At 39.0% G+C, this 23582-nt stretch overlaps 7 protein-coding genes and 1 non-coding gene across 8 annotated transcripts; 6 read left to right on the top strand and 2 right to left on the bottom strand.

Annotated features, from left to right (window-relative positions):
* Nucleotides 1-207: 207 nt before the first annotated feature.
* Nucleotides 208-3726, bottom strand: PYC2 (pyruvate carboxylase 2; the record flags this gene model as incomplete). Its single annotated transcript, XM_043192376.1, has 1 exon — nt 208-3726. One exon carries the CDS (start codon nt 3724-3726, stop codon nt 208-210), a length of 3519 nt encoding a protein of 1172 aa, XP_043048040.1.
* A 1859-nt stretch (nt 3727-5585) lies between these two features.
* On the top strand, nt 5586-6045 carry KQ657_001584 (uncharacterized protein; the record flags this gene model as incomplete). The annotated part of the gene is made up of 2 exons (XM_043192375.1): nt 5586-5593; nt 5862-6045. 2 exons carry the CDS (start codon nt 5586-5588, stop codon nt 6043-6045), a joined length of 192 nt encoding a protein of 63 aa, XP_043048039.1.
* A 2160-nt stretch (nt 6046-8205) lies between these two features.
* ENG1 (endo-1,3(4)-beta-glucanase) lies at nt 8206-11939 on the top strand (the record flags this gene model as incomplete). The annotated part of the gene is made up of 2 exons (XM_043192374.1): nt 8206-8212; nt 8533-11939. 2 exons carry the CDS (start codon nt 8206-8208, stop codon nt 11937-11939), a joined length of 3414 nt encoding a protein of 1137 aa, XP_043048038.1.
* Nucleotides 11940-12239: 300 nt separating this feature from the next.
* KQ657_001582 (uncharacterized protein) lies at nt 12240-13580 on the top strand (the record flags this gene model as incomplete). The annotated part of the gene is made up of 1 exon (XM_043192373.1): nt 12240-13580. One exon carries the CDS (start codon nt 12240-12242, stop codon nt 13578-13580), a length of 1341 nt encoding a protein of 446 aa, XP_043048037.1.
* Nucleotides 13581-13677: 97 nt separating this feature from the next.
* Nucleotides 13678-13758, bottom strand: KQ657_001581. Its single transcript has one exon. It is a non-coding gene; the product is annotated as a tRNA-Thr (tRNA).
* Nucleotides 13759-14923: 1165 nt separating this feature from the next.
* KQ657_001580 (uncharacterized protein) lies at nt 14924-16732 on the top strand (the record flags this gene model as incomplete). The annotated part of the gene is made up of 1 exon (XM_043192372.1): nt 14924-16732. One exon carries the CDS (start codon nt 14924-14926, stop codon nt 16730-16732), a length of 1809 nt encoding a protein of 602 aa, XP_043048036.1.
* Nucleotides 16733-16855: 123 nt separating this feature from the next.
* Nucleotides 16856-17935, top strand: MAK32 (Mak32p; the record flags this gene model as incomplete). Its single annotated transcript, XM_043192371.1, has 1 exon — nt 16856-17935. One exon carries the CDS (start codon nt 16856-16858, stop codon nt 17933-17935), a length of 1080 nt encoding a protein of 359 aa, XP_043048035.1.
* Nucleotides 17936-18888: 953 nt separating this feature from the next.
* SWI4 (SBF complex DNA-binding subunit) lies at nt 18889-22307 on the top strand (the record flags this gene model as incomplete). Its single annotated transcript, XM_043192370.1, has 2 exons — nt 18889-18933; nt 19074-22307. The coding sequence occupies 2 exons, from the start codon at nt 18889-18891 to the stop codon at nt 22305-22307; spliced, it is 3279 nt and encodes a 1092-aa protein (XP_043048034.1).
* Between the last annotated feature and the right edge of the window lie 1275 nt (nt 22308-23582).

The raw sequence follows: 23582 nt of genomic DNA, 5'->3' as shown, positions 1-23582 counted from the left end.
CTGTACTGTTCCGTTCCGAACAGTTTCTCAGAGCAAATTTCTCACCACAAATTGGTCACGTGACGTATACGGTCTTCGGGTTTGGGGGTAATAATCTCTTTATTCTACACCTTACAATTAAATATGTCGCAATAATTATAATAAATTTATCATATAAATAAAGTAATTAACCTCAATAGAAAGAAAGAAATGAAAGTATACTTATGTTCATGGTAACAAAATAGTTGTGATCAAATCAAGAGCATCAACTGGTTCACCTTCCTTAACGACAATCTCACCAACGACACCATCACAAGGAGCACTGATCACCATTTCCATCTTCATAGCTGAAAGAACAGCAATTGGTTCACCCTTACGAATATCATGCTTCTCCTTGGTCTTAACTTCAATGATAACACCAGCCATTGGAGCACCAACTTCGTTAGGTAAGTGAGCCTTTGGATGTGACTTGACGTCAACTTGGATAGTCTTATCTTCAATGTTAACAGAACGCATTTCACCATTCAATTCAAAGAATACTTCTCTGAAACCAGTGGTGTGGTTGATTTCACCAATTGCCAACAATTTGATGATCAAAGTCTTCCCTTGTTCAATGTCAACAGAGATTTCTTCACCAATCCGTGGAGGCTTGAGGAAGAATCTAGTTGGCAAGATAGACAAATCACCATACTTGTGAAGCAACTTACGGAAATCTTCAAACACCTTAGGGTACATAACATAAGATGCAATATCGTTTTCAGTGATGCTGGTACCATATTTGGAATATAACTCTTCCTTAATGGCATTGAATTGAACAGGAGGTAAGTTCAACCCAGGTCTCTCTGTTAACTTTGCTCTCTTGTTACCCAACATCTTAGTCCGTAAAGGTTCTGGGAATCCACCGTATGGAGTACCCATAAGACCTTCCATAAAGTCCAAAACAGAATCTGGGAAGTCCAACTCACCTGCCAAGTTTACAACATCTTCCTTTGACAAGTTATTCGTGACCATAAATTGGGCCAAATCTCCAACAACCTTTGATGTTGGTGTGACCTTGACGATATCACCTAATAATTGATTTGCAATCTTATAGTTTTCTTTAGTAGCAACCCACTTGGCACCTAAACCTAATTGTTGGGCTTGGAATAAAAGGTTAGTCAATTGACCACCAGGAATTTCGTGTTGATAAACTTCTGGATCAGGACCCTTCAAGTCAGCTTCGAAACAAGAATATAACAATCTCATTGCACCCCAGTAGTTATCAACTTCTCTAACCAATTCAGGGTTCAAGCCTGTAGAAACTTCACCTTCCAAAGAAGCCAAGATAGCACTGATGGAAGGTTGAGACGTCATACCAGACATAGAGTTGGATGCAGCATCAACAACATCAGCACCTGCCTTAGCAGCTGCAGTCATGGAAGCCACACCTGTACCTGCGGAGTCATGAGTGTGAACATGGATAGGCAAGTCGGGGTATTTAGCTCTAATTGAGCCAACAAGTAATTCTGCTGCCTTAGGCTTCAAAGTACCAGCCATATCCTTAATACCAAGGAAATGGGTTCCCATGGCAACAATCTTGTCAGCTACTTCCAAATAGTACTCCAAGTTGTACTTCTTACCTGGGGTCAACATGTCACCAGAGTAACAAATGGTAGCTTCAACCACTCCACCAGCTTTCTTAACGGCATCCATTCCAACTTTCAATTGGTCCAAATCATTCAAGGCATCGAAAACTCTAAAGATATCAACACCAGTTTCTTTAGCTTGAGCAACGAAATGGTCAATTGCATTGTCTGGAAGAGAAGAATATGCAACACCGTTAGCACCACGTAAAAGCATTTGGAATGGAATGTTTGGAACAATCTTACGGAGTTGACGCAAACGCTGCCATGGATCTTCGTAAAGGAAACGCATAGCAACATCAAAAGTGGCACCACCCCAACATTCTAAGGAGAAGGCACCAGAAAGAGCGTGAGCAGTTGTTGGAGCAATGTTTAACAAATCAATTGTTCTAACTCTTGTGGCCAACAATGATTGATGCGCATCTCTCCAAGTAGTATCGGTGATCAAAGTACCTTGGAACTTTCTAACTTGACGAGCAAATTCCTCAGGGCCTTCCTTAAGAAGAACTTGTCTCCAACCAGATGGAGGAGCAGCGTTGTCCACGTCAATAACTTCGCCAGTCTTAGGATCGTGAATAAGAGGGATTTGAGCATCAGTATCTAACTTAGGGAAACCAGCTTGACCCTTGATAGAAGAACCATTGACAACTAAATCACCCAAGTAGTTCAACAATTTAGTGGCTCTGTTTTGAGAAGAGATCATTTGGAACAATGAAGGGGTATCATCTATAAAAGTAGTCCAGCATTCACCCTTAATAAAGGTTTCGTTCGTCAAAAGTGTTAAAAGGAAGGGAATGTTTGTATGAACACCTCTAATTCTAAATTCAATTAAAGATCTTAACATCTTCCGACGGGCAATCTCGTAAGTTGAACCACTGCAACTGCATTTAACCAACATAGAATCATAATGGGGGGAAATAACTGAACCTGCAAAACCATTACCACCATCTAAACGAACACCGTTACCACCTGAGGATCTGTAAACCTCAATTTTACCAGTATCTGGTTGGAAATTACGAGCGGGGTCTTCTGTGGTAATACGACATTGGATTGCAAACCCTCTAGTCGTGATTTTATCTTGTAAAAGACCCAATTGTTCCAACGATGCACCAGCAGCGATTTGGATTTGGGCAGCAACAATATCAACACCTGTAATTTCTTCAGTAATAGTGTGTTCAACTTGAATTCTTGGGTTGATTTCAATAAAGTAGTGACGGTTTTGTTCATCAACAAGGAATTCTGCAGTACCAGCATTGCGGTATTTGGCAGCTTGAGCCAACTTAACTGCATCAGTTAAGATTGCATCTCTTACGTGAACGGGCAAGTTCTTTGCAGGGGCAATTTCAACAACTTTTTGATGACGTCTTTGAACAGAACAATCACGTTCAAATAAATGGATAACATTACCGTAGTTGTCAGCCAATAATTGGACTTCAATATGCTTTGGTCTATCCAAAAACCGTTCAATAAAACATGTACCATTACCAAAGGCGGTCTTGGCTTCAGATGTAGCTCTAGTGAAGGCATCGGCAATGTCATCACCTTCACGGACAACACGCATACCTCTACCACCACCACCAAAAGCGGCCTTAATAATTACGGGGAAACCATATTGTTCAACAAAGGCAACGGCTTCTTCCACACTATCAATTGGACCTGGAGTACCTGGGACAACTGGCACATCATTTTGGAGAGCCAAAGTTCTTGCTGAAACCTTGTCACCAACGTTATCAATGGTCTTGTAATTTGGACCAATCCAGACAATTCCATTTTCTTCAACTTTACGAGCAAATTCAGAGTTTTCAGAAAGGAAACCATAACCTGGATGGATCATGTTAACATTATGTTTTTTAGCTATGTTGATGATTTCATCAATTTGCAAATATGCTTGGACTGGCAGGAATTGACCCTTTTTACCAATAACATATGATTCATCAGCTTTCAAACGATGCATTGACAAACGATCTTCATGAGAATAGATGGCCACTGTTTGCATTGATAATTCATGTGCTGTTCTAAAGATCCGAATAGGAATTTCACCTCTATTGGCCACTAAGATCTTGTTCATGGGACCAAGAACTGTCAGGTCCCTTCTCATTTGATTGATCTTTTCCTCCTTACTCATGGCTGGTTATAAGGAAGTCTGGACAATTAGTTGTGTGATTATCTACTATGGTTTCCAGCTAACCACACTACACTTAATTAATGAAGAAAATGGAATCAAGAGTTAAGGTTTTTCCAAAAGGTGGGAGAATGGGCGAATATTTATACCCCCGAAAAAACAACCGCTCGGCCTAGGAACATTTAATGGTAAAGGTAGGAATCCTATACAATAGCGCCTGTTTCGGAGTTGGGATCTATGTAACCATGTCAGCCGTTGTACACTATAAGCATTCCGGTATGGTATGATGGGGTCAGTGATTTGGAGAACAATTATTACATACAATTTACAAATAACTGGAGAAGGTTCAGTAGTAGTATTGAGCGATAATAAACTAGAATGGAAGTACATAATCGTCGAAAACACAGTTATCATTGCTTGCTGCGTCTACAGAATTGAATTGCATTGAATTGAGTGGAGCTGAGTGAATGGGCAGTTGATGCTGAGTAAAAAGTACTACGACTAATTGAATGGACTCAAATGCCTCATGGTTTCTAATTTCAATAATGTATGTTGTATCGCCAGAGGGCCTAAACCAAGTTAAATTGTAGTACGGTTAAGCATTTCCTCTCTATAGAAGCTTCCGGTCCCATATTTGAGTCATTCTGCTGGAAGATTGATGTCACTCACTGTATGGGTTTATCTCCTATTTAGACAGGTATTACAGCCGAGGATTCAAGCCACTCCCTGTACTTATTGGTTAGTTAATATCGCCATAAAGGAGTTGATGGATTTCGTTTGGTTTGGGGGTTATTGTGTTGGGAAAAGTCCGAACAATATGAAGGACATGACTCGTTGAGAACTATTGTTCCTCGTTTTTTCTTACTGGAAGAAACCTAAAACGGAGGTGCTAATCACCTTTGATTCGATAGAAATTGACCAATGACCGGTTCTGTATCATTATCTACATTCAAGGCAAAAAATCAAATGCTTGAGTCATGTTTTGATAAATAAGAGAATTTTACAGTTTGTATATTCTTTTCACTGAGGATGAAATGATCATCAAATGTTTCCCTTTTTAGGCTCCTACTCTTGCTTCTTGCTTCTTGTACAGATGTACTATGTAGCTCATGAAGTCCCGGGGTAAGTAAGGCTTGATTCCATTATTCTACTTCCTTGATGCCTAATAATTAACCTTTGGTCCAAATAAATCCTTTGCCCCGAAGTACACTACCCCTCAATGACTAATTCCATCGCATTATTTCCCACTATTCCTGTATAATGACTCGCGCGGAAAAAGTGTCCACTGCTAGCGGACTTCAATGTCCGGAAAAAAACTTAGCAAATGCTGAAGTAATCAATAGCATTGCACTTGAGTCGTCGCTTTCTGCATTAGGAAAGTGACTACGCTATCTCGAAATGGTTTATCTCCAACCAATCATAGTACTATCTAAGCAACACAGAGGATACCCCTCTTGCCATATCAAGCAATGACAGATAAATTCAAACAATTACACGTGAGTTTCTATCACTTCATGCTTATGACCGAAAGTAACTACAATGGGCCAACGGATATACAGCAACGTAACGCTGTTTGCATAAATTGTACTGCTTCCGATATTGAGAAAGTGCCTATATTATTGACCCGCACCACTAGAATATGTAAAATTGAGCGGAATAAGGGTTCCTTCAATGGGGGTAATGGCGTTTAAAGTCCGATGGTTTTAGTCCCCTCATCTTTTCTTTTAAGTAGGCGATTGTCACCCTATTGTGGTGGTTATCTTCCCATTGGAAAATCCGGTATGCGCACAAAGCGATTCCTCACTGTTGAATAAAAATTTTCACTTAAGCCGCTTGTCCATCTACGTAGCGCAATATTGTGTATGACAAGGTTACCTTCTCCCGCCATTAAGAGCATCTTAATAAGACTGTATGCGCTACACCGTTCCACATGGCATGCTTTTTTTTTCTTTCTCACCCGCTAACCCCTCCTTAGCAAATGCTCCACAGCTTCTAATTTTTTTTGATTTAAAAGACCTTCAAATCCACCTCAAGTTTTAGATGTACACTTCATAGTTTAGAGAGTTGGATTTAAATTTTTCGTAATTAATCAGTCATCCCAACTTCGTTCTGTAATCCCGAATAATGTACTACTCCAGAGCACTTCTCAAGTCAAGACAATTGGTCACCAAGATCAAGTCTACTCAAGTGGTTCCTCCTGCCACTAAGTTCGCCAAGGTCCCTGGTAATTCCTTTAGATCCTTTGCTGAATACAGATTGAGAGCTGCAATTCAAACTCCTTTGACTAAGGCTACCAGGGCACCAGCTGCTCAAGGTGCTTAATTTCTATATAAGTCTTTGGTTTTCGAGTTAATGTTTTTTTGTTCTATTAAGGTTAACTGTGTTTCGCAGCCTGTATTTCGGTTACGACTATGAATATTTTTGTTTAGGAAAAAAAATCTACGAAGGTGTAGTTTCAGGTATTTTATAAGCAAGACAAAATGATGATGTCTTGACTATTTAGGTTATCTCTTCTGGTATGAGTAATAAAATGTTTTTTTTGTATTCATTCTATTCAATGTAAGTATAGTTAAATCTTAGCATAGTGATGTTCCTTATTGCCGCGAATCATGTTTTTACGCTACCATAAACGTCATAGGCAACAGATCTCCGAATTTGAGGCACATTTTTCCTTATATCCGAAAGCATTGATTGCTTGCAAACAGAGTGGATCAAGTGAAATACAATTACATTCCACATGGAAATGGCATTGACATAATAGAAGAAGAATTTGACAGGTGCAATCTCTAAGATTGCCAAATTTGGAGTAGAAGTCTTGACTGCTTTACTGCGTAGTAAGTTGACTGAGCCAAAAAGTGCAAGACTTTTATCATATATTCTTCCTAGTTTACAGGAAATAACGAATTGATTTGTCCATCTCGGACACATATGCTCACGTAACGATAAAAGCAATAAGCACTGCATTTACCAAGAGTATACGTAGTCGAATATATGAACAGATCATGTCTCATGCTCCCATCAACTTTACTGGTCAAAGTATATTACATACAGATGCTGATTTTCGCCATCTTGAACCACGTCCAAGTGACGATATATAGGGACTGGCACAGATCCTACAAAGCTGGTTCTAAAGAAACGCTGTACATGGTCGTCATTCAATAGCTTGATCTGTGTAATTGCGCCATCAATCATCACTACATGATTGTGATGAACCAACAATTACCTTGAATGTTATTTTTCCGTTACATTTTTACCAACCAGCCACCGTCGTGAAAGATAATAATTTGTGCTTAGAAAGTCATATTTTTACAGATAATAACACGCTTGACATTGTTCTTTGTGGACTCTATTATTGTAGCATTGATGAAGATCTACAATACCGTTGCTTGCTTCACTTTAATATAGTAAAACTTAAATGCCCTTAAATATCATGAGTGTGAGCTCTGGCAAATGCTTCACTTCAAATGACTTCCATAAGACTAACCTTCTATGAGGTATATTTTTAAGATCAGAGTATGTAGATCTGACAATGAATCATAACTGAACGCATCAAATTACATAGTCATAAAGGTTAAACCTTCTGTAATTCGTCAAGTTGTTCTGTTTCAACTAAGACACCCAGACACCAACTCATGATGTGCGCCATGGCTGGCTAAATAATAACAATTAAACTACTACCGGGATTTGAAAGCCTGTATACAATGGTATGGAGAACATTTATTTTCCCAAGCGAAAGAATACTTTAATATTAATTACTAAGGAAAAGAGAGCGGGTGTAGTATCAATTGTAATATATAATAATATGCTGGTAGTAGATAGATCCGTAAGATCCAAAGACAAGTGGAATGCTAAACGTATCGATTGGTCCAGAAATAATTGTAGTGGTGTTATGGAATCTTGCATGCATCTGAATGCAGATAAATATTATTTATGATGACGCACTTTGAGATATTTTTCAGCCTTAATATATGCCCTCTTGGTGAACGCTACGACAATACGTAAGAATACTTAAAAGCAGACACTAATACTTATTGCACGCACAAATGTTGGAAGACAAAAGAATAGTAGCACAATGCTCTGTGACTATCTATATTTTTATTTGACTTACAGATGTTGGCACCATTTGACGTTGTTCTTAGGTGTTTGTTTGCCAGATGCATGCAGTCATCATAACCAGCATTAACTCCAAATCGCGGTTGAATAAACTGAACCAAGTAGTTATCATAAAGTCCTTCCATATAGTTGTACGTTACAAGGACATACACCAATACTAATACACTATCTACATCTATATCCACCACCTCTACTGCTACTTGCATTTGCATTTAAAAGGTTACCTATGCGTGTAATGTTTGTAAGTAACCTTCGTGTTCCGCGAATGTGGGTTTACTATTATGCATGCGATCTTATTAAGCCTGTTTTATAAAATTTATTGTCCATTGTTACGAGTGGCTAGCTAGGAAACTAAGAACGGTTTTAATTATGACAAGTTATACATATAAAAAAATACATATAAATAAGTATATATATACAAATAGGTAGTTCACCAAAATTATCCATTTACTTACCACTTTCTTACCATTTCCTTATCCACGTTCCTTATTAGCTAAACAAGAGTTTTTGATAAACTCATTACTTTCATTATGAAGTTTTTCCTACCAGTTCTTGCACTTGTTGCCGCAAAATTGGTTCTGGCTGCGAACATAAACTACTCAGGCAGGAGTAGTTCTACAGATGAAACTTTCACCCATACAGTTACAAATTATGTATACCCCCCTTGCTTTACTAAACAGATAGATAACATCTTAGCTGAAAATCCTTCTGATGTCTCCTCAGGAATAGAAATTAAATTTGTATATGCACCCCTTGGTGACCAGTCACAACTGACCTCTACGATTTATGTGACTGATAATATTGTGACTACTGCTGCTACTACATCATGTGCCACTAATACGATATCGACTCCAAAAACATTTACCACCACAGAAAAGAATGCTGTATTCTACACAGTTGGCTACACCACAACAACCACAGCTTCATCTTTAACCTGTTCACTGCTGAAGTGTTACACGACTTATTATGCCACTACGTATCCTACAACATATGTTACAAGTGCTGAAATTACCAGTATAAAAACTACTACTGGTTTTTATAGTGAATCAACAATTGTTGATTCCAAATCTACAAGCAATATCGCTGCTACAAATTCAATCGCTGCTACATCTATTGTTGCTACCAGGAATAAGTCTTCATTCAACACTACGTTTTCAGCTGGTCCAATCATTACTTCCAAAGATGCTGAAGTCATTTCATACTTGGATCTTACTACAGTCCCAACTGTGACTTCTACGCTTTATACTGCTACCACCACAGTCTTACCTGCTTCAACGTTTACTTCAGAAGTTAGCTTAGATACAACACAACAAAATCCAGTAACAAGGGCTACTGAATCAGGTGGTACTACTTCAATCACCATTAGCTTCAATACCACTGCTGCTACGACTGTGCCAACAAGTTTATCCTCAAGCTATGACATCTCAGAGGGATCTTCGCTTAGTGTATTCCCAAGTTCCACATCTTTTCATTCTTCTGATTTAACTACACCTTCTGCTTCCCAATCAACTGCTGTTACAACCAAGACTTATACCATATCTAGTGGTTCATCAACTTACAAAGTCACTTCTACAGGGCTTGCATCGTCAATCACAACCTTGGTTACCTCAACACGTTTCTCAGATTCCAGTCTAAGTGGTTATTCATCGCAATGGAGCAGCTCAGGTTATTACAACTCAAGTATGGCAGCTTCGAGTTACTATTCAGCAGTAAGCTCTTCTGAAGCCTCTTCGAGTGCATCAGAAAGTATTTCAGCTTCATTATCTTTAAGCGTATCAGCTTCAAGCCTTCCTTCATCATCAAGTGAATTAACTTCATCATCAAGTGAATTAACTTCATCATCAAGTGAATTAACTTCATCATCAAGTGAATTACCTTCATCAAGTTCACCTACTTCTAATCCTTCTGAATTCACTGTTTATGCTGAAAACTATAACAATGATTACTCGGGGGACTTGTTTGCTGCTGTTGACAATAGTGCTCCAGATTCTGTTTTTGGTGCCGGCCAAGTTGGTGTTAACATTCCTACTTGTGTTGATAACGGAGGTACTCCATACGAAACAAATAAATTTTACGTCAACTTATTCCTTGGAAGTCAAGACCAAATGGTTTGGACTTATCCTTACGGAGTATGGTGGGACCAAACTAATTACTACGGGTTAGGTGTTCAACATACGGTAATCGATGATAGAGTTTTTGGTTCAATTGATACCAACAATCCAGGAGTTCCATCTTATTTCTTCAACCCAATTTTGAATGCAGAAATGGTATTTTCGGCTACTTCGTTAACCAGCAGTAATAATCATTTAGGACTTGTTGATATGTTGGATATGTCTGCAACTGTGATCATCTCACCAGAATCTTCATGCAACCCTACCGACTATATCGAAGCTCCATTGGTCCAAGGAATGGGTTTCGTTACAGCAATTTACCATGGTTCACTAATCGTTGAAATCAATTCAGTGTACGGTTTCACTAATGTTGTCTCAGTTTCATCTGCTATCATAACTTCTAACACTTTGAAATACAGAGTAACATTGTCTACTGGTATAGAATGGTTATTATATGTCACTGATCCATCAGGTAGTTTGACATCTAAGAAGAGATCTGACTTTGGTTTCTCGATTTCTTACACCACCTTGACTGCATCTACAAGTATCGATGGCCTTATTCTTCAAGCTGCCGTTGCACCTGATAGTACCGCTCAAGAAGCTTACTACGACATGTCAGCTGGTTTGTATACCACTAGTATTGATCTCACTGGTAATGCAAGTGGTGGATCTTCAGCAACATATTCTTTCGAATATCAAACACGTGGTATATCTGCCCACAATTCTCCATTGGTGTTCCTTCTTCCTCACCATTTGGAGTCGTTGCTGTCCTCTGGTACTCTTACTGATATCACTCTTGAATCTACCACCAAGGGAAGAATGACGGCTATTTTAACTAATACTGTTACCATGGCTGAAACATTGAACACAGATCTCCAATTCCTCCCATGGATCCCAGGTTCAAGCAACTTAGTCTTTACCAAAGAACAAATGGATTTATTAGTGGAAACAGCTACCAGTGAAATTAACGTAGATATCCAATCTACTGTTGCTTCCTATCATTCAAACTACTTCTCTGGTAAGGTCATTGACAAATATGCTTACATTTTATATGTTATCAATGAAATTATTAAGGATCAAGACGCAAGTGCTACTGTTTTGGCAGCCATGAAGCAAGCTTTTTCAACATTCACTTCCAATGCACAATATTATCCTTTAATGCATGACACAAGATTTGGTGGTGTCACTTCTACTGCCGGACCCACTGAAGACTTTGGTTCAGGGTACTATAATGATCACCATTTCCATTATGGTTATTTTATTCATGCTGCTGCTGTTGTTGGGTATGTGGATGCCCAACAAGGTGGAACATGGGCCGAAGACAATAAGGATTGGGTGAACTCTTTGGTTAGAGATGTTGCCAACCCTTCGCATAGTGATTCTTACTTCCCCGTTTCAAGAATGTTTGATTGGTTCCATGGTCATTCTTGGGCTGGTGGATTGTTTGTTTCTGGTGATGGTAGAAATGAAGAATCGTCATCAGAAGATTACAATTTTGCTTATGGCATGAAATTGTGGGGTAGAGTGATTGGAGATAAATCAATGGAATCCAGAGGAGACTTGATGATATCCATTATGGCCAGATCATTGAATATGTATATGCTTCTTTCAGATGATAACACGGTAGTTCCATCGGTTATGTTGCCAAACAAAGTTTCTGGTATTCTCTTTGACAACAAGATGGCTTATACCACATATTTTGGCACACCTGCAGAACATCCAGAATATGTTCATGGTATTCATATGCTACCAATTACTCCAGCATCTGGTATGGTTAGAGGTTCTACATTTGTTCAAGAAGAATGGGATACTCAAGTTTCTACCTTCTTTTCCAAGTCAGATATTAGTTGGAAAGGGATCTTAAAGATCAACCAAGCATTATTTGACCATGAAACGAGTTATAGTTTCTTTAACTCTAGTTCTTGGACCAATGATTACTTAGATAATGGCTTGTCTAGAACTTGGGCTTTAGCCTTCACTGGAGGATTCTAAGTTATGCATCTCCTTCGAATCTCATGCCCTCATGTCTTCATATCGCCCTTTGGCTACCGCGCTTGTTTTTATTTGGTTATAGTGTTTCGTTTCTTTTGTTTTTTTATAGTGTATTAATAGAATATTGGGTTTGATTACGATCAGGTATTGTAGCAGTGTCATAATGTTGCACCAGTGTTACATCAAGATAGAGTAATAAAATCAGGTACAAACTGTGGTCAAAAATGAGTGCGAAGAAACAGCACTACATCATCAACACCACTACACCTTTACACAATTGGTAAGCCGGTCTGACACTTTATGTTTTCGTTTGCTAAAAGATTAGTAGAGACTGCCACGGGTGCAAGTTTGGATGGAAGAGATGATTCGTACTTCAAAAACACCTTGAAAATGAACAACAATGGTTATGGCCTTCGGGTGGTCCAGGTTTCTCCACATTCTATCGGTGCTAGATTAGGATTGGAAGCATGGTTTGATTACATTGTCAAAGTGAACAATCATGAATTGCCTATGAGTTATCCTTCGTTATCTCAGCATCTGTATAAGATAGGCGAAGACGGCAGCATTAGTTATGGTGGGGGTCAATATACTCAGGAACAAGTTGGACTGATTGATTTTGACCAATTGGCTACTGAGTTGGCCAAGTGCACTGTCACAGATAAAGTGGTCACCTTAGAAGTGTGGAATGCAAAGGGTGGGACTATACGGTTGGTCAAAGTACCTTTAGCAGAATACAAAGCAGTGGACGATGATATTGATACTGTTGGATTCAAATATAATAATAACAACAATAACGCTCCTTTTAACCCTGATGACTCAATCACCAAATTATACAAGAATATTTTTGCTCAGATTGGGTTTGTTGTTCAGAGTCAACATGTGAGTACTGCCACACATGTTTGGAGAATACTAAGGACCCATCAAGGCTCACCTGCTTTCAGAGCCCAATTGGTACCCTATTCAGATTATGTGATCGGGTGTGAATCTGCGTTTGCTGAAGATTCCAATGGTTTATTGAATGGAGGTGGAGAAGCTCTTTTCTCCAGAGTTATTCTGAGTTACTACAATTATCACCAAGCAAAGACCCAGAAAGAAACGGTACCTGTGACTCTCTTTGTATATAATCATGATTACGACATTTTGAGACCAGTTTCAGTTGAATTATCAAGATCGTGGGGCCAAAATAAAGGTATACTTGGATGTGATGTTGGTTATGGATTCTTACATAGAATTCCTGAAGTTATGGGGAAATTCGACAATATTCCTGCTCCATTAGATGAAGATACTTTATTTGTAAACAATGATGACAATAATATCGCTGATGAGAAAACTGTGGATACTATGCCATTTGACGAATCAAAAGCTATTAACCCCATGGCACACCAAAAAGAACTTGAATTGCAATCCCATGGTGGGCCCCCAAAATCTCCTCATAAGTCTTCCGTTGGCCCGCCTGTTGATATAGGTAACGAAATCTTACGAACTTCACGCAGAAAGAAACATTCGGTGATTAAGGCAGATGGCTTAAGTGCATATATGAATGAAGAATTGGCCAGATCAAAAGCTCGCGATATCCATTCAGCAACTCAATCTCAAAATTCTACACCACCGCCTCCACCTCCATTATCGAGGCATGCATAAGATAGTTGTATTTAAAAATTGAACAATAGAGTTGATTTTCAATAATGATGTTGTAGTTTAGTAAGTACGGTAGAGACTCTTATCAAGATAAAAAAAATGCCCGCTGGCGGAATCGAACCGCCGATCTTTGCATTTTTCGTGATACGAGTGCAACGCAGTACCACTGTGCTAAGCGGGCGCCTTTAAAAAAAACCCTTGAAAAGCTGCTTACAAAAGCAATGTATGATCACGTGATTATACATGGGTACCGTCTGCCACCTTTAAGTTCAATAGTACACCAACTAGAGCATTAGTAGTATGATATAAGGGGATAATTGATATTTTGTCAATTACTTGTTTTCATTGGAAAAAAATCAGTCTTAAACGGATTCCGACAATATGGAAACTCACTTTTTGGAGAATGTTTGCACACTTTTATTAAAAGTATTACGAGTATTGAGACCAAAAAGACAATACATTTAATCAGTTCTTACAACCAAATACTCAAACAGTTGATAGCCCAAGTTGAATTCAAAGAGAAATGAATAAAAGTAGAGAGGTAAGTAACAACACAGTATTCTCCGTAATTAAATCAATATAATGACGTTTTTGCATTTAAAGTAGTTGCATCCACCAAAATGACGGACTTCCTTATACTATAACCAATTGAACTGTCGAGTCTTACCACCAAACTAGTAGTAGGCTATTTGAAACACCGAAAGATATACGAAGCAGTGTCTGTTTGGGAGGATATTTATATTTTACGTACGTCGTGACGATTGCAAATTAGTCATACTGGAACGATAGTTTGCACTACCAATGTAACGTCAACTATTTTTATCTACGGAATGGGTAGGCACTTCTGGTTTACCTATAGCTTCTATCAACAATTATTACTACGAGTTGGATACCAGTCAGATTACCAGTTACAAGACAAGTCAAAAATCATCATCAAATACATCTAACATCCTCCGTAGACATTTATGTATATATATATATATATATACGACTCGTCTTTACACGACTGTGGTCAGTTATATGTCAAAAAGGTGTGGCATCAAAAAAAAAGGCACACAAACCAAACATGACAATGGGCAACACACGATTAGATCATGTACATCTAATCAACTCCCTTACATCCATTCGTTGTTGTGTATCTTGCAATGTTACTCATACAAAAAAGAAAATAACCAATTGACTCATTAGAGTTTGCTACTTTGTACAAACGTTGTTATAAAAGCTCAACTTCAAGATCAACATAATAAGATCAAGGCCAAGATCAAGACTAAGATCAAGAAAGGAAGGTCAAGATCTGATTTACCATCTTCACAAAACATCACGTCCAGTTACTTAGGTTTATCAACATGACCCACGGGAATCATGCAAAAGTCTCTTTTAGAGAACAAATGAGAGGGTTCCCAATATGGCAGATGATTGTTATAAGTATGATTCGTTTTGCTGAGCCTATCGCATTCACGTCAATGTTCCCCTATGTATATTTCATGATTCGAGATTTTGGTATTACCAAAGATGACTCTGAAATATCATCATATTCTGGTTACTTGGCTGCTTCCTTTTCCTTTTTCCAATTTGTTTTCTGTGTTCAATGGGGTAGACTTAGTGATCGGATTGGTCGTAAGCCTATTCTTCTTACAGGGTTAATGGGAACGTCTATATCGATGTTACTTTTTGGGTTCTCTCAGAACTATCATATGGCTCTTGTCGCTCGTTCATGTCTCGGAGCATTAAATGGAAATATCCCAGTGTTAAGAACAACAATTGGAGAAGTGGCTACTCAAAGGAAACATCAGGCTATAGCTTTCGCTTCCTTATCATTATTGTGGAATTTGGGTTGTGTAATTGGTCCAATGTTAGGAGGCTCCAAATACCTAACAAGACCAAAATCTAAACCTCGCATTGACCATACTTTGGAATTAACCTCAAATTCTACATTGTATGATTTCTACAATCAATTCTTGGATAAATATCCGTACGCCTTATCAAATGTCGTGGTTGCTATCTTCTTATGGACTAGTATGATTTTAGGTGCTTTATTCTTGGAGGAAAGTCATCCTGAATTTAAAACTAGAAAGGATATTTTACTTCAAATTGGTGATGGAATTCGAAGACGGTTGGGGTATGATGTTCCTTTACGTTCATGGCAAATCTCTATTCACAGAGAGTTTCCATTTTCAACTCAAGGACGTGGTATTTATCCAGAAGATACTTCAATTGATCCTTTGGTGCCATCATCTTCAGAACCAGCTTACGGTCTGATCACTGATGAAGAAGAACCATTGAGATACGATGAAGAAAATGCAATTTCAATCGGAAATGAATCAGAGAGCGGTGATGATGATGAAATCGATGCCTTAGTTCCCATTATTTCCAGAAGACTCTCTGAAACGATTGTTAGGACTTATTCTTCAAATGAAGTTATTCCTATTATTCAAGGAGAACGCAACAATAAAAGGGAAGGCTTCAATTCAACTGTTTTCACTCATCCCGTTATCATGTGTATTTTTGCTAATTTTATTTGTTCATTGCATACTGTTGTCTATTCTGAGTTTTTTCCAGTTTTACTTGCTGGAGAATTGAAATCAGATGAGCTCACTTTCCCCACCCATATAGCAGGTGGGTTTGGGTTCCTGAGTAACTCAATTGGAACTTTACTTTCATCCACAGGTATAATTGGTGTATTAGCAGTCATTTTTATATATCCTTATTTGGATAGACATGTTTCTACGATCACCAGTTACAGATTTATTACCATTTTACCTCCCATACTATACCCAGTACTACCATACTTGGTTTTCCTTTCACCCGAAGGACCATGGGAAAAACCAAAAGCCATAGGCACAATTCTGCTTTATGTCTTATCCGGTCTATTGGTCTTAGCGAGTGCATTGACATTCCCTTCCTTGATGGTTCTCTTACATAGAGCTTCCAATCCCAAGTATAGTGCATTTATTAACGGTACAGCTTTGAGTTTAGTATCGTTAGCGCGGTTTGTGGGACCTATGGTTTGGGGTTGGATAATTCTGTACACTGAGAAGATCTCCATGGTGCAATTGTCTTGGATATTATTGGGTGCAGTTGCTGCAGCCGGGACCATCCAAGGCTACTTTATGGAAGAAGAGAATGAAGATTTAAAGGAAGGGGAAGCCGATTGAATTAATGAAGTTTTATATAGATAAATGTAGAGCTACATGCAGTCCATAAAGTCATTATAGTGATAGAAATTTAAGTTCAGTTATCTGTCGTTAATATAATCATTCCTGTTATTATTATACACCATGACGGTTTCTACACCGCTTTTCACTTCTCTAGGGATGTTTATCATTGACGATAACCAGTACCCAATTGAATGGGATCGAGAGGACGACCTCAATGTGATTGGAGGCGGTGGATCATATGCAATTGTAGGGGCACGGATTATTGCGGGTTTCTCCCGAGCACCACAGATTTGTGGCATAATAGATAAAGGATACGACTTCCCACTGAGCGTGGAGCAGGAGTTGCAGAGTTGGAAATGCGGGTTGGTGTATCGTACTGATGAAACAAGAAGGACCACAAGAGGAGTGAATGTGTACGATAAGCAGGAAACCCGAGGTTTTTACTACAAAACCGATAAGAAGAGAATTGAACCAGAAGATGTGGTGGATGACCAACGATTATGTCGATCCAAGTCGTATCATTTACTTTGTAGCGTAGAGAGATGTCGCAACTTCATCGATGATATTGGGCAAGTCAATCGGGAAGCAGTGTACATTTACGAACCAATTCCTGATGTGTGCATTCCCGAGAACATTGAACTGTTGAAGGAATTAGTATTAGGACTCATAGATGTTTTCTCTCCCAATCTCAAGGAAGCTTGTTTGTTAGCGGGCATTGAAGAGATCAGTCTCGACATGAACAATGATATAAATGAATCCATTACTGCCTTAGAATCTTTGGCATCTACATTCACAAGTCACATGACGAAGGAGGGAAGTGGTGTGGTGATCCGATGTGGAGCACATGGGTGCTATGTTTCATCTTCTAATTGGAAGGGAATGCTTCCTGCGTATCATGATGCTCAAGATACTCAAGCAGTAGTTGATGTGACTGGAGGAGGTAATGCGTACTGTGGTGGGTTTGTTGTCGGGCTACTAATGAGTGGTTACGACTGGAAGATTGCAGGTATATGTGGTAATTTAGCAAGTGGATGTGTTATAGAACAATTGGGGATGCCATTGGTTGATGCAGGAGTAGGTAATAATAATGGTGATGTATGGAACAAGATTCATGTGCTTAAAAGGTTCCAGAATTATGTTACAAAACATGCAATCAACAACGCACAGTTATCATGGATGTATCCCGAAGAAGAACAGTAATAGACTACAGTGAAACAGCATATACAGTACAGTAATATACAATACAAGCTTCTGATGTTTCACTTTAAGGTTCCGGGAGAAGCGAAGCTGCACAGAACCTGATGGGTTTCTAATTATATAACTGATATTTAACATAGCAGACGTATACGCTACGCCTTTATCGTATAGAGTGTATGTTAGGCTTCACAATCAGCACCTCCCAACCTTGTTATGCTCTTGACATCTGACTAGGAACCATACCTTGTCTGTGTGTCGTCTGAGACGCGTCATCTGAAACAATCTCCGATATAATAAATTACGTAAGCCAGACATAGCAAACACATTTACTCCTCTTTGTACTACTTCTGTTTCCTAGTTGGGGTATAGTGAGATTTTATGATAGTATATTGCAAATAGACAAAACACCGGAAGAAAGGTATTAGTTTTATAGAGGTCTCCCACGGTGAACGCTGTCATTTGAAAAAGAGCCTATAGAATATCTGCATAGAGAGAGCGCCATGATTGGGATTGCATTGCATGATTTGAGTTCTCCTTCAAAATAGTGTCGTTGGTTAAAAAAAGTCCCAATTAGGCAGTGGTCTGTTTCTCTTTTCTTACGTAATAAAGTACGTAAGCGGCCAAGCAACGAAAAGACCGTTTTTTAGGTAGCAGATTTTGTTCAAGAGTCTCCTTCTAAAACTACCCTTTATCTTCTAATTCCGTGTACTTTTAGCTCAGCATATCTTATTGGAGATTAGCTATTTGTCGTGGGTGGACATCAGCATAGGAAACATTTTCTAAACGCTTACTGGTGTGTGGAATTGACAAAGATACATCCCTTACCTTACCTTATAAAAAAGATCACTACAGTGGTGAATCGTATTTTAAGCTTCGAACCTTTTCCAACCTTGGAACCATATCAAAACTAGCGGAGGTATATCCCCGTGTATTATAGACTTAAATACATTGGGAACATGAGCAACGACGAACAGTCGGTGTTTCTTGCTACATATTCAGGCGTATGTATATTAAATTAAGTGGTGACTATATTGACGCGTTTTCATAGTCAAAGTCAAAGAACTCGTCCCAACAACACTTTATAATACAGAGATGTGATCTGTGTACGTTTGATGTTGAAGCATTACTAACTTATATTTAGATCGATGTTTATGAATGTGAGTCAGAAACAGGGAACCCTGTTATGCGAAGAGTGAAAGATGATTGGGTGAATGCTACCCAGATTCTTAAATGCTGCAACATTCAAAAGGCCAGAAGAACAAAGATTTTGGAACGAGGAGTTCAAACCGGTGAACATGAAAAGATTCAGGGTGGGTTTGGAAGATTTCAGGGAACTTGGATCCCCTTGGAAAATGCCCAAAAATTGGCTCTTGCTTATGGTTGCTCAAAAGATATGATGCCTGTGTTATGGCTTGATTCTTCGGATCCTAATTTAAAACTTCTGCGTAAGGCAAAACCTTTAAATAAAGATGGGACTCCAGTTAAACGGAAATATGTTAAGAAGAAAAAGACCGATTCAGTGGTTATAACTCCTTCCAAGAGAACTAAGAGAGAAGATAGCATCACAGGTCAAGGTGCAGCTTCATTTGACCCATTTTCTTCCTTCAACAACAACAATAGCAATGCTAATAACAACAATAAAGTTCATCAGCAATCGATGCAGAACTCTTATCCTTCCCAGTTTCAATATGGTTCGGGCCCTATGGGACTTCCTCAACAACAACCACCACCTCATCCACAAGTATCTCATCAAAATGGACAACCTCTTCCTTACCATATTAGCCAACATAGTCAAGTACATAATGCCCCCCCTCCAGCATTCCCAAACCATCATCAACTACAACAACAACAGCAGCAGTATACCAACCCTCTTCCTCAACAGAGAAACGGCAATGGGCTTCCGCAACAACAGCATTACCAATCCAACATTAACATGCGTCCTCAAAACCAAAATACTCAACAACCGAGTCAAGCATCCTACTATCTGCAACAATATCCTCAGCAAGCACCTCATACTAAGCTTAGTGGGTCCCAGTCAACTGCAGAAACCACCTGGTCTGAGAAGAACAATTATGCTCGGGATAGCGATACTTCATTACTGTCTAATGATGAACGGTTTCAACCTAAAAATGGAGATTTTGATTCCCGACTAAACAGACAATCTCTGATGAATATGAGACCTATTAATGGGTTACATCCAATGCAACAACAGCAACAACAACAGCAAAATGGTGCTTCCAAAAAACCCTCCAGCACCGAAAACAACTATTCTGCACAACTCTTACAATTCTTCAGTGATGATACAAGACAGATTCCATATTTTATATATGATCCACCATATGACTTTGACATAAATGATCCAATTGATGATGAAGGACACACTCCATTACATTGGGCAGCTTCTATTGGAGATGCTAACATGGTTTCTTTGCTTCTTTCCCAACGGGCGAACCCCATTGTGGTTAATAATTTTGGGTTGAACCCTTTATCAAAGCTCGTTTCCTTTAACAACTGTTATGAGTTGAAAAACTTTCCTCGTGTTTTAGATGATTTAGAATATTGTCTTATTAACACTGATATTAATGGACGTACACCATTGCATTACTTGTGTCAATTTGCCAAGGTGAAAACCAAGTTAGAATCATTATCATATTATATGGATGTTATTTTCGCCAAGTTGACAACATTATCCAACCAGAATATGTCAAATCAAGTGAATTTACTTAAGAATGTGTTGAATCATCAAGATGTAAAAGGTGACACTTGTCTTCATTTGGCTGCAAGATCTGAATGTATTGATTTTGTTCAATATTTATTGGATTATGGCGCTCGTGATGATCTTGAAAACATCCATGGTGAAACTGCTAGACAGTTGGTAACTGGACTTAGGCTAGCCCAGGGATTTGATCAACCACTACATCCCATGAATAGACATGACCATATCACACCTAATAACCCTTTGCATGCAATGGCGGCTCAACCACTTCAACTTTCAACAAATGACCATGACCAATCCACTGCTCACTTGTCATTGGTTGATGACACCACTGTGAATAACTCTAGAATGTCTGCTGTTGTACCTCCAGATTCCATTCCGAATAATGTCAATGCTTCGTTATTAGGTACACATCCACAAGAAAGACAAGAATCAATCCCCCCAGCATTTGTACCTACACCACCTCTGAATGTATCGTACCATCGCAACAATTCTGTTATTGATGGTCCAGATTTAAGTCAATTGGCATATCCACCTCATCCTTCTGCATTACCCGGACTGGCTCCTCCTGATGCCACAGCCGGTGGTGGCATTCTTGCTACCCCATTGCAAGTGAATCGTCATGCAGCTACAGAAACTCCTGATACTCAACGAACTACGATCCAACACGATGAAGACCTGGAAGAAAGACCGACTAGACTTTCAAACAATATTGGCGCTGGGGTCGGTTCAGGTATCGGCAAAGCACTTCGTGATCAACTTAACCTGTTGGATGAAAAGGATGAAGACACGGAGAAGTTGTATGTGGACGACACTTCTATGAAAGCGTCGACTCCTTTAGCTGTATTGAAGAAGACGACAAATGGCCAAACACATTTCACAAGAAACGGTGATGACAAGAAAGAAAGCAAGATTAAAGATATTGGTAAGACAATTATTGAAAGTAAACAGTTCAATCCACCAACTTTAGATAAGTTTGGGTATATTGTTCCTGTTCACAGTGCTAAAAGCATTAGTAAGGACGATGATTTGAATATTAAGAAACTTCTGATGACAGATTTATCAGCGATGATTGGAGGGATGTTGAATTCACTATCTGATTCTTATGATAAAGAATTGGATACATTGACCAAGGAACATCAACAATTGAAACAAGATTTACAAGAGAAGAAGGAACAGAATAAGGAACTGTTGGCTACTCTTGGTGAGATCTTAAAGAAGTATGGGCTCAATGAAGCCGAAACAGCCGAGGAAGGCGTTGCATATGTGAAAGCAGAAGCCGAAACCATATCACAGGAATTGACATCGAAACTGAACAGCTTGATGAAGATTCTTGAACGGAACCAAGCATTTAATTTGGCTACTTTGGTTCAAGAAAGAGAGCTGACTCTTGAAAATGAAAATGAAGCAGAGAACGCGAACGAGAACGTAGCGGATGCTGGAGCCGCATGGGAACATGCTTTTGCCTTGACCAAACTCCAAGTCAAACGGGCACATTTAATGAAACAAGTAGCTAGTAGTATTGAGCGGTCTGGAGCTGATTTGAAGATGTACAAATACAGAAAATTGATTAGTCTAAGTTGTGGGATCCGCGTTGAAGACATTGATGGTCTTATTGACGGCATAGCTGATCTGCTTACAGAGGATTTCGCTGCTTGAATGAACCACTTATGTAAGATATATGCATACTAACTATTCCAAAAGACACAATAAAGAATCCACAAACTATCACCAACATATGCAAGATATTCACATCAGCGAGTTTGTCCTTGACCTAAGTGCACTTTATGAGGTTCAACACTCATCTTATGGCCAAGTTCAGCAGCTTGCAATGAGGCGGACGGCTTTCTAATCGCCTTTCATCAAAATTTCTCATGATACGACATCGGGCAATACTCTTTAATTACCATTAACGTAATAGCGGGCGACCAGTAGTAGTAGACATACATCCTAATTAGGCAATCTGTGACTACTGAAATGCCACTGTCCCCATTAGGACACGCAAGTGATTAACCTAACGCATTTCCTTGTCCACCTACATATGGATGCGTCCAGGAACCGCTATTTGAGGTGAAAGATCTCAGAATGTTTTGATTTTGGTTTTCTTGCTCTTTTTTTCTACCTCTTGGTTACTTAACCAGAATATGTTATTGACTTTCGATCACGAGGGGATAGGAAAAAGTTTCAATGAACACTGATATATGTCCATTGACTGAAGCCGTCAATTACATTGAATGGCATTCTTTTCGCAGCTCCCGAGTCAATTGAATCAAATTTGACTGGGCATTGATATCATTGGAATAAATTTGCAGGTTTTAATGTTGATTGGACACAGCAACCACAGCTATTGTGGTTATGTCGAAAGCACAAGCGGTAGCCACACCTGCTAACACACACCTAGGAAAATATGATAGCTCTGGGAGTGATTCTAAATGTAAAGCACCCTCTGGGGACAAACCGTGTGCAAACATCAGACAAAATACCATAAGGCCTGCTGCAAGTTGGATACTTAACCCACTTCCTAACCAAAAGTACAAAAATAGAGCAACCAAAAATGATACAGTTAACGTTGCCATTAAAAATGTTACTACAGTGTTTGGACGGTGGGTTCTCTCAACGACCCTATCAATTGGATTGTTTTCTGCCATCTCGATATCCGTTGTATTATTTTCTGCCATCTCGATATCCGTTGTATTATTTTCTATCATTTCGTACGTTGGTAGCATTTTGCTAGTTAAGTGACCAAGTGGGAAAATCGTAGGATAAAGATATGTTATATCGGCATCTTTCAGCAGTTTTCCATTTAGGTTGACTAAACGTCATATACAGGTGAGGTCGTGAGAAATCATTTCCAAAGTTACTTCAGAGATTGATAAATGTGGTTGCAAAGGTTGCGAAAATATGATACATCCGAAGGAGTAGAGATGGAGTAAT

Source organism: Scheffersomyces spartinae (genome assembly GCF_019049425.1).
Source record: "Scheffersomyces spartinae strain ARV_011 chromosome Unknown scaffold_17, whole genome shotgun sequence".
In the NCBI taxonomy this organism is placed as follows: Eukaryota; Fungi; Ascomycota; class Pichiomycetes; order Serinales; family Debaryomycetaceae; genus Lizanozyma; species Lizanozyma spartinae.
Note: the sequence above shows the minus strand (reverse complement) of the source record. Positions and strands in the feature narration are given on the sequence as shown.